The following is an 11,987-nucleotide window of genomic DNA, read 5'->3' as shown; positions in this document are numbered from 1 at the left end:
GAGTGATTTCTCAGGCTTAAAAGCTTGCTTTTTATTAAAAAGGTAAATGCTAACTGTTTTCATTCTGAAGGGCACAAACCACGTTAGATTTCAGCCGTTAAACGCGCAAAAATGTCGGTACACCAGATAAATAAGCGCAACATATTATCAGTTGTATTGTATGCTTACAATACATATAGAAATGTGTTAATCGTTAACTAATAGTATCGGATGGTGTTTTTCGACTCGCGCCTTGATTTAAACGATTTCATGTCTTGGTGGGTTTGCGTAGCTTATTGTCAATATCTTTACACCTCTTTTTAAGACTTATTGACTGAAACGGGCTTTCATGAAAAAACTTAGGGCTTTGCTACAAGATACACCCTCCACAAGTTAAGGAAGTAAAAATAAAGGTATATATTTCTGTTTTATTTAAACCTTTTAAGTTTGTATGCATAGCCCCATTTGGCTGTTTAAGTTTTTTTTTTTTTCTTCAGTAATATTTAATCTCCTTAAAGAAAAACAACATATGCATTTTACTTTTTTTGTATCTCTTTAGTAATATTTTAGTGTAAAAGGATAACGAGTATTTAAACCTTTTATGTTACTTTATAAAGTTATTTTACACAATGTTGAAAAATTAATAAGAAAGCTACATATTTTGGCAGCTGCTGCTGTAATTTTCAATGAAATGAAAAAAGCTCTCCAAGAGAAAACCTCAATGAAGAAGAAACAGTTTGCACTATCTAAAAAGGAGAAACCCTCATGTATAAAGGTTTGCTGCAGATGACTTAACTGAAAATAAATGAATAGTTCCTATATGTATAATACATATTTATCTATTTGACTTATGCCTTTATTCCAGCAACTTGCAACATCTGAGGTACAATTTGTTACATTACTTTTGTTTTTTGCAGCACAGGCAGGTGAAGTGACTTCCTCAGGGTCACACAGTGGTGTCAGTACCAGGATTTGTACTGACAAGCTCCGGGTTTGCTTAAATATTACTGAAGAATGAAAAAAAACCAAAACGGGGAAATGGGGCTATGCATACAAATGTCCATCCATCCATTATCCAACCCGCTATATCCTAAATACATGAGCCAATCCCTGCCAACACAGGGCACAAGGCAGGAAACAAACCCCGGGCAAGGTGCCAGCCCACTGCAGGGCGCACACACCCACACACCAGAGACAATTTAGAATCGCCAATACACCTAACCTGCATGTCTTTGGACTGTGGGAGGAAACCAAAGATATGTGTATATGTAGATATGTATACATATGTATATATGTATATGTGTATATGTATATATATGTTTACATAACCTCTTTAACATACTACTTCTCCGCTGCGAAGCGCGGATATTTTGCTAGTATTATATGTATGCACTTCCTTCTTTCCTGGAAGGTGAGAGGGCTCCTACTTTCAGAGTGATTTCCGTTTACATATTCCTTTATGAATTTTCCACGGTGCCTTCTCCTTTCTACCTGGCGGCTCCCCTGCTTCTCCCATCGGGCTTCGCAACAGGGGAGTTGCCCTACCTGCAGGTGCAGCTGCCTTCCACACTGGTCCAGTATCTCTCTGATCCCTGGCTACTTTGGACTCCATCCGGACCGAGACTTGGGTTCTTTCCCCAGTGGCCAGGCTGCTCACGCTGGGGCTAAACCAGCCCAAAGCCTCCACGACTGCCACTGCCTTTCAATGGCAGTCGTCTTCAATACCGGTCACTCCAGCTCCGTGATCGCTCAGCTGGAGCGACTGCTTTCTTCAGCCCCACTGAGTGTTGGCCAAACACTCATCTGTAGGGGTTCACCTCCCAGCTGCCTGCCTTTGCTCTCAATTGAATCTACTCTCGCTCATTCACTCTCCTGCACTGGCTTTCCTCTATCTGCTTCCTTCTCCATTAACCTCCCGTTCTTTCCTGATCTCCCCCTAGCTGCCTTGCACTTCTATTTATCACAGGGACGTGGATCAGATGTGGCAATTAGCAGTTCCCGGGAACAATGACGGATGCGAATGACTCCTCACCTGTGCACTTAAACTGGGATCGCCCGCATCACAAATTCCCCGGGAACCGATTAGCCACATATACTCGCTAAGCCGTGAGTGCAGCAATTATTTATTTCAAAAGTGGCCTTTTTGACTTGAGCTGTGGACCCACTACACCACACTGTCCAGTCGTTGTACGAGAAAAAAACCTGTGTGCGAAATCGTAAATGAAGCCTTGAGGATATGGTTTCTTCAGGAACATCAAAGAGGTACAGTACATACCTTAGAAATATTTTTCTACATGAAAATAGGTATGCGTCGGATTAACCGGCCAAAATATATATATATATATATATATATAATATATATATATATATATATATATATATAAAACTTGTTTTAACATATAAAATGTTAAACTGAATAATCCCAGGTCAGTTTTTCATGTATTTTTTATTTTTTTCATTTAGCTTGCTGGCTACAGCTAGAATAAATAAAGAATTAAGACCTTAATTCGCAAATGACATTGTGTCTGTGACACTAGAAAAGAGGAAGTGGAGAGTAAGTTGGAAAAATGGAGAAGAGCTTTGGAAAATAGGAGAATGAAGAAAAATAGGAATAAAATAGAATGTGATGTTTAACGATTTTCATGATTCAGAAGTTAGCCTACATTATTTTAAAATGGCTTTTTGGTAGCTACATTTTAGTTGTATCTCTGTTAGTCTATATGGACAATGAATTATCATTTTCGTCTGGGTTCCGCAATTCCCTACTAATCTGTACTATTCTCTGCTGTCTTTTCCAGTTCTTCTGTGGTGGCAATCTGCACCACCATCACCTGACCAAGGTACCATGCTGTCCCCTGTGTTTATGGATTGAATGGCTGGTGTCCCAGATTTCCATATTACCACCATCCTCTTGAGTTTCTGTGAAGCCTGAAAACCATAAGGACTAATCTTGAACATCTGTGATAGGTAGAATTCTCAGTGGGGTCTAGGCGGTCTTTGGCCTTGGTACCCCCACTGATTTTGCTTTTTTTCTCCAGCCTAACTGCAGTTTTTTTTTGTATTTTTCTGTCCTCTTAGGCATTCAACCTCACCCTTTTCTTTGTTACATACTTTATAATAAGTAGTATTTATATTAACCTCCTTATATTTAATTTTGTAAAGCGCTTTGAACTACATTGTTTGTATGAAAAACATGCTATATAAATAAATATTGTTGTTGTTGCATGGAGAACTATTAAGAAGAGTAGACAAATGTAAATAGCTAGTATTAGTGGTAGCCCGAGATGGTAAACCAAATGCAGAGATAACCCGTACAGTGCAGTGTGCATGGAACAATTGGATGAAGATATCAGGAGTATTGTGTGATCAAATAAATAAGGCGAAGGTTAAAGGTAAGTTTTTAAGACAGTAATAAGACCAGCAATGATGTATGGAGCTGAGACATGGGCAGTAAAGGGAGCATAATGAGAAGAAGTTAGATATGGCAGAAATAAGAATATTGAGATGGATGTGTGGACTTACAACAAAGATCAGAATAAGAAATGAGACAATCAAAGTACAACAAAAATGGAAGAGATATCCAAATAAGTACATGAAAGTAGGCTCAGGTGGTATGGACATGAGATGAGGACAGACAATGAATTTGTGGGCAAAGAGTGATGGGAATGGAAGTACAGAGAAAGAGAAAGCAAAGAAGACAAAAGAAGTGGAGGAATAATGCAAAAGAAGATCTGAAGGAAAAGGACTTGACTGACAAAGAGGTGCAGGACCAAGCTGTTTGGAGAAGGTTGATCAAGCACATCAACCCCACATAGAAGTGGAAAAAGAAGAAGAGGAAGAATTATGATGCAATAATTGGGACAGTAAAAGATGTCTTTTAAAAAAAAATGTAGGTGCAATTATAAATATGATTTGTGTTTTGCTATTATGTGGGAATGTCAAACTCTTACCACTTTCTGGCCCAATTGAATCACTCCATGTTGAGTTCACATCTTTATATTCATACTGACACCAGTGTCTCGCCAATGTGCTGTCATTGTCCTTATTCAGCTGAAAAACAGCCGAGGTCTGATTCTCTTGTCCCTCCACAGTGGCAACTGGATCCTCCTTCCCTTCCTGATACAGGTAGAAGTGGACTTTGGTGACATTAGGAGGAGCTTTGCAGACAATTATAGTATTACTTTTGTCAGTAAAAGATATCTCTGGTTTACGAATATCTGAAAATAGTAATAAAGAATATCTACAGACATGCATCTATATTTCATAAGGTGATTTCAAAGCTATAACAAGAACATAAGCATAATCATAAAGCACAAATAAATTACATATTATAAAAATCTGATATTGTTTCCAATTCTTAGAAATTAATGAAAGAGATAAAGAATTACACAGTTTAATAGAGCATAAAAAAAAGAGAATAAACAACAGCAATTTGGGTGGTTAATTTTTCTTTCATAACCTGACCATAGTAACAATCCTATGCTCCAGGTGCTGTGAGGCAGGAATACTAGATCTGGACCCCACACTCCACTCATGTTAAGACATCAGTGCTAAATTTAGTAAATTAAACTAAACTAAAATTAAATGTAGAGTGTAGCTGTAACATCTTTTCTGTTCTTGTTAATTGATTACACATTATGTAAGTACTGAATCTTGCAATCACTAGATGCATAATCAAAATTAGACAGGAATATTTTTGAGAAGTAAAGCAAACATTAATAGAAAAAAATAAATACTTTTGCAAAATAACGCAATACTATGGTGAAATAATGCAATCATTAATTGCAAAGTAACATATTTAATATGGTAAAAAAATCAATATCTTTGCAAAATAATGCAATGAAAACATTTTTGGAGTGGGCTTAATAGGCTTCTACAGGATTTTATAGTTCGAAAATTATTTTTATATTGTAACATCAAGATTTCCAAGGCCCTCAAAATCAAGAAATATGGTTAGAATAGTCATAAGATAGAAGAGTCAAAGATCATTGAATTTTGGTCAAATATCTGTAATAATACACAATGAAGACAAATGCTAAGTAATTCCATTTTTTCAAATAATTAAATGTTATTTGCTTTCAGAGTGTGAAAGAGCAATAGCACTGCTGTCTTATGGTGCACCAGTTTTAATTACAAATTCTAGAGTACCTTACATAGTGTTAACTTTAGTAACAGTAGCTTCCAAACACAATTCATCAGAATCTTAAAATGCCTGGATGCTGAATGTTTGCTTTCATAATTGTGTGCAGCATGCCATAGACTAGAGCCCATTCCATGACAGGTTTCCCCTTGCACCATTTCCTGTAGGTTCTAGCTATGATGGCTGGTTATTGTGATTTGAGCCCTTTTTAATTGGCTCAAGTAATGTGGTTAAGTGGGAAGATTTTAGACTTCAAACCTAAAGGTCACAGTTATCCACTGATTCTGAATAAGTCTCATAACCTGCCTCTGATCCACATTTTAAAAATTTACATGTGAACATTTGTACTATATTGTTGTATTTTAAAGTACCATAGGAAAGTGTTCATAAGAGAAAGGTGTACTAGGATTCAATCAAATGCAGAACAAGATATTACAATACTGTTCAGATGTCACTCTTTGTTCATTCACACTACTCTCAACTTTATATGCAAGATACCTTGGAAATTACCAAAAATTGAGTTGGCTATAGACATTTTAAATCTTATTATTTATCCTGGAAAATGAATGTACTTTCTTAAATTAAAATTCTTATTATGCATTCAGTGCTAAATTTCAACCCAATTTGATTACTTTTTTCCTAACTTAAAGAATATAGTATCACATTCAAGGTGTTGTCTTTCTCCAGTTCATATGAGAAGATTGAAATGAACTTAATATGAGGGAAGTCAAAGAAAAGAGCAGAAAGTGAGAACATCCACTGTTTGAGATGCCTTTAGCACTTTATCAGCATGGAAATTATGTCATACTAAACCCCAAGCTGATACTGGGTAGCCTACAACAACAACCATTTATTTTTTTGTATAGCTCAAACTCACACAAGGAGTACCACAATGGGCTTTAACAGTCCCCTGTTTGTGTTTTTAAGAAGACAAGGAAAAACTGGCAAAAAAAAACTGTAGGGACAAAAATGGAAGAAATCTTGGAAAAGGCAAATCAGAGAGCGACCCCTTTCCAAGTAGATTGTCAAAAAATGGGGTAAATACAATACATGAAACAGAACACAAGTAATCCTCTTCACAGATCTAGATGGCCAATCTATCATTGCCATCTCAGGAGTAAAATACAGTAATGCAATAGTAATAGTCAGTCAGTCATTATCCAACCTGCAATATCCTAACACAGGGTCACGGGGGCCTGCTGGAGCCAATCCCAGCCAACACAAGATGCAAGGCAGGAAAAGTAATAGTACTAGCTACAAAGCAAAATGTAAGAGTAGATTATGTTACATATCAGAAGCTTCCTTCCCCCGACTGGCCATTCCACAGCTGAGTCAGTGCTGGGTCTGCATGATCTGCGATGGGCTGGCGCCCTGCCCAAGGATTTGTTCCTGACTTACTCCCTGTGTTCATTTTGAGATATCTCTAAATGTTAATTCGGCTTACCATCCTGACTTTGTATTTTATCAGAGTAGCACTGCATTAATGGCATGCAAAGCAGACACTAAGTAACTGATGATCATGTTGCTTTCTTATTTTTCTGATGATTATCTCATTATCCAGGTAACACTTGAATCCTGGTAAATTTTTCAATATTCTGGCCAATAGTGGTGAGCAAACTCCACTGTGTTCACTTCACCTCAAGTCCGAAGAAATCATGGAAGTGCTCACAAATATTGCTGAACTTGGTGAAATGCATCAAAGTCAATGGGGAAGGACTAGCTGAACTAGATTTGACTGGATTATAATGGTACAATCATATTTAAAGTATCCCTGTGGGCTAGGAAAAATTATCTCCTAATTATACTGGACTGATTATTGTGCCAACTGCTGGACCACCGTGCCTCTGTGAGACCAAAGAAGAAATAATGCAGTCAGAGATACGCAGTCATATATTTCAAAATGCCAAAATCGTAGTCAAAAGTCAGGAAAAATATGTTTTTAAAGGCAGACAATTCAAAATGGCATATCATAATTGAAGCCACTGGTTTGTTCTGTTTTTTGAAGTCACACTGATGGCTCTTGAAAATGTCTGTGCTGATGCTTTGCACTTTTTTCTATCAAAAAGATTGAAATGTCTTGTAAATATTAATAAACCTTTCGTTATTATTAATATTTCATAATCTCCTGTGTTATTTTTGGGGCATCAGGATCCTTCACAGTTTGTTTTTTATCTCCACATGGCTAATTATGCCCGCATAGGGCCTGCACCTCTTTCTCTTATACTGACGTGGAAATTAAAGACTGACCTACACATTTGTCGAAAAGCAAAGATAACTTGCTAGTCGTACTGTATATGTTTTATAAAAGTACATTTTTGAGTACCTGCATTATTTACTTATCTGTTCAACTGTACCACTAAGTCCCACAGTGTTTCTAATGGAAATGATCAGCATTATATACCTGAGAGATGGTCCCATCCAATGCTGGCTGTTATATCGCCAGGGGATGTCGGACTGGCCTTGCAAAGAATTATGTGGCACTGGCGAAAAAAGTTCTCCTAAACTGGCCAAATTATCAGTGAATAATTTGACAAACAAGGGTGAATGTGAATGCAGAAAATTACCTGAGACATAACGCTTTGGCAAAATTCACTGATCAACACTGCTGACCAAATAGCCTCTGAAAGAAACTTGTTTTGAATTCTAGCCCTTCATAAGTAATTCTGTTGCACCAAAACAAACCATAATTAATTAGGAATGTTTTCAAGTCTCTATTATACTTGTAAAGGAGTAAGTGGCAAAAAGTATTCCAATGTGGAAAAATCAGTACTCTGCTAAAGTCACATCATAGTAGATAATTTTCTACTACTTTGTCTGGAAAGACAGATAAATGGATATTTCTTCACTACAGTGTAGAAAACCTATTTGGAGGATTTCACTGACTCTTTAGAAACTGAAGTTCTCAAAGTAAATAGTATGTGGCAAAGTTTCTGTTGCTTTGATGTCACCTTGGATAAAGTATGAGAGAATGAAACTTATGGAATATCTTAGTGGTTGTAATACTTTTGCAGTGACAGCTGATACACACTTTGGACACCAGGGGGAGCTTTGGCTCCCCAAACATCCAACACAAAGGATCAGACACAAGCATAAAAGGAACAAAGGAGTTTTATTGTGGGGAAACTCTTCAGGTAAGTGTTTCCCACCACAGCCACAAGTATAATAAACCTAGCAAGCACACAGCATTGCTTTTCTTTTTTCTGTCTTCTCTCTCTCTTTGTCACTGCCCCAACACCTTCACACAAGCGTTGTCCTTTCTCCCAGCACTCGTCATTGAGCTCTGAAAGGCAGCCCCTTTTACCATATCCCTGGAAGTACTTCCATTGATATGAAGCTGCAGCTCTGATGCACTTCCTGGTGAAGTTGGAGCTCTACGAAGTAGGGATTCCCAAATCCCGCAGCTACCACTGCCGAATCCCACAGGACCCAACAGTATGTCCTCCAGGACTACAATACCCAGCATGCCCTGTGGGCACCCATTTGAAATGCCAGCTTGGGTTTGCTGCCATGTAGCATCCTGGGAGAGTCAAAGCCCTGTGTAAGCTGTCTCCCTTTGTCCTTCCAGGCTCCTAGCCATCCCTCACCACACTCAACTGTAGACAAGATACAATTTACCAACTGCAAGCCAAGTTTAGCCAACCAATCTCAACCTAATATTGAGGTTCCATGCTGGGTAATAAAAAGTTGTGAATGAGATTGTAAGCTGTACTCAGTTGTTTGCAGCAGCTGAATTATCTGCACAATGGAGACACAGATGCAAACTTTCACACTCTTTCACTGGCCTGTGTTCTTCATAGCTTGAGTTTGAGTAGGATGCAAAACAAGTAGGGAAAAAGAGAAACACCTGATGTAATGTCTAACATGATCTCCATTTTTCAAGCATTCTGCTCATTCACTGGCCTAAACACACATATTTTGCATTTGACTTTTTTTGTGCTGTGATCTGAGTCCACATTTAATACTGTTACTTCAGTGAAACGAGTAGCATCAGTCATCTCAATGCACACTTTAGCAAAATGTCATAGTTTCCTGCAGTTTTTAAATCATACTGTCTTGGTAGGATTCCCTTCGTAGTAAGCCTTGTGACCTGGGGACCCACATCTGCCACATGTAAGCAGTGTAGTATACTGACCCATTCCATCAAGCCCTACATTGATATCCAACCTTGTATGCAAGGTTGGACTGAATTCACATCTGCATTGTTGCTGCAAAATCAAAACTACTGACAGTGCCCTGCTGCATTATTTCTGCATCAGTAGTTATGGTCTCAGATATACAAACAATTGCATTTGCTTTCTCTTATATAAGCAGCTCTTTCAGACACAAATGCTGTCTTTTATGGTGTGTTCTACACTAGCTGGAGTCTTATTATTCCATCTTTAAATGTTTTAAAGTCATAGTTAATCAACAGCTCTCAAGGAAACTATGTGTCATCAGTCCTCCTTGCTGCTGGGTTCATTGGAGAAACTTGTGGCTCTCAGGAGCAAAACTTATGATAACTAAAATTTATCAAGTGCTTCTACAGCTTTTTCTTAGTTGTCATCCTCCTAAGGCAATTTGTAAAATATGCCTTGCCCCTATTCTCCATAGCTTGCATTTTGCCTTCTAAAAGTTTCCCTGTGTGACTTGTAAATATAATTATCAAAAACACATGACCATACTGTGAATGGCATTTGAAGCTCACCTGTACACCCGAGAACAATGCAGCTAAGTTTAAACTGGGTTAAGTCATCATCACCAATATGTGCAATTAAACTCAAAATGTAACAAAAAGTCAGTAGTATAGTCTGACTTAATTTCATTTTTCTCTTCTTGCTTCTCCCCAAAACACCTGTCAGACATCATCACTCCTATCCTCTCCATTTCCATGTTATAATTTTCTTTATGTCCTTCTTACAGTCTAACACAGATATAGAAGTGGATACATAAAATAAAGTAGTGAATTAGATGAAAGCATAGAACTGAACAACAAAAGATTTATTTGCTTCATTAACTTTGATAGAATTCACTGCAAAAAAGGGGATAAAAACAGAAATATGCATAAGATAACTTTTAAAAATTAAACAATAAGCGGAAATTCATTTACCATGGACAATGAATAAGTAAAACATACTAACCCTCTAGAAATCATATGAAGAAAAACTAAAAATCTATTTTTTTGTTATTATGTCAATTTATAACATTCAGGAATTCTGTATTTTCACAAGGTGTATTTTTACATTGTTCTTGTTATGCATTTTTTTCTTTACTAAAGCTGATCGTTTGGGACAATTACAAAGTGCCATGTCTTGTTTTGAGACCAATCATTGATATCTCAAATGTAATATTCCATTTAAAAACAATATGCAAGGAGATAAGAAGAATCTGCCAGCAAAGTATAAACCAACAATATTTTAAAACTCAGTTAGCATTGATTTTCTGCAGTAGTTTTTCACTCACCCATCACCCTTATGCTCATGTACTCGCTGTACTGTGAATGCGTCTCAGGGCTCTGAGTCACAGTGTAGTCACAACGCAGCTGAACCGTAGTTTCCATTCCTGTAGCTCCACTTTCCAGCAGCTCATGGCCAATTACAGATCTTTCACAAATGTCACTGTCTGTTTTTGCTGATACAAATGGGTTTGTGTTATTACCTCTGTAGAAATTACACTTGACATTGAAGAAGGTTCGAGGCAATTCACAGATTAAATTAATCTGATTTTCTTTTAGAGTCACATAAGGAGTTACTGCCAGTTCTGGCTTTCCAAGATTGCCTGAAATGAAGTGAAAAGTTATGAACATTATTAATAACCACCTAAGTTATAATTCTTGTGGCATGTAATAGCTACAGACAGAAATTTACTTTTTAAAATTGTATTATTGTGTAGTATCTAGTTAATAATGGAGACCCAAACCTTAACCCAGTACCATATGGAGAATGTTTAGAACTAGGAATCCTGAAGGAGAGTAGATTACCAAGAAAAACCTGCTGACATATCGGGTGTGATGTATGGGTTGTGTTATTTCACAAGTCCTTATAAAGGATGGCACAGCCAAAATAACAGTTTAGTGAAGAGACGTTTATTTACAAAAACAGTCAAAACAGAACAAAAATAACAAATATCCAGAATATTTTCTTAACTGATTTCCATATTGTCCTTCCTACTCACAATAATGAAAAAATATGTTGTTTTCTCAATTTTATATTTTTCTTTTTCTTCACTTTTCCCTATTAGACTCTACAACTGAGCTTCTTATATACTGTACCTGTATAAACCTGTAGCGCCACCTACTGGACTATACCATTTACCCCATACACAAAGGGGGTTTAATTTATTTTTCACTGTACATAGATGATTAATTAGCCATATCAAATTTGAATGAATGAATTTTCAAATTAGTCCAACAGTGGCACTCTCAGTAACCCCACCATGGCTGTTTCTGCTGATAATAGTAGATTTTAGGGTATATGATTTCTTAAGAGCTGTCACACACGTGCGCTTGGGAAACAGCTGAAGGGCCTAAACGCTAGTAATTCCACGCCAGGCCAGACGGCGGTGGAGTGTACTGACTATCTCTCTCAGTCCCTTGCAGACCTTTCCCGGGAAATCCCGCCTGTTTTCCGGTCCCAAGAATGACGTCACTTCCGGGCATGAGGACGCCACTCCCAGTTCCTGCACCAATGACGTCATTTCCCTTCCAGGCCTTTTAAAACTGCCATCTTACCTTGGTATAGGCAGTTCTGTTCTGGACTCTGATCTAAGCACATCGTGCTACAAAAGAAGCAATTTTGCAGCCAAAAATATTATATGGGTGGCTGCTCCAACTCTTTATGATGTCTCTGATCTATCTATCTTCTTATTACAGAGCAAATAATTAAGGTGTGTC

At 37.5% G+C, this 11,987-nt stretch overlaps 1 protein-coding gene across 1 annotated transcript in view; it reads right to left on the bottom strand.

Annotated features, from left to right (window-relative positions):
* The window catches only part of LOC127527088 (uncharacterized), a 46,474-nt gene that overhangs the window by 15,637 nt on the left and 18,850 nt on the right, over positions 1–11,987 (bottom strand). The window contains exons 5-6 of the mRNA XM_051924722.1: positions 10,559–10,873; positions 3,930–4,196 (exon numbers count right to left, since the gene is read on the bottom strand). Of these exons, the coding sequence (XP_051780682.1) occupies positions 3,930–4,196; positions 10,559–10,873 (582 nt within the window). The remainder of the gene's footprint in view (positions 1–3,929; positions 4,197–10,558; positions 10,874–11,987) is intronic.

Source organism: Erpetoichthys calabaricus, chromosome 1, assembly GCF_900747795.2.
Source record: "Erpetoichthys calabaricus chromosome 1, fErpCal1.3, whole genome shotgun sequence".
In the NCBI taxonomy this organism is placed as follows: Eukaryota; Metazoa; Chordata; class Cladistia; order Polypteriformes; family Polypteridae; genus Erpetoichthys; species Erpetoichthys calabaricus.
Note: the sequence above shows the minus strand (reverse complement) of the source record. Positions and strands in the feature narration are given on the sequence as shown.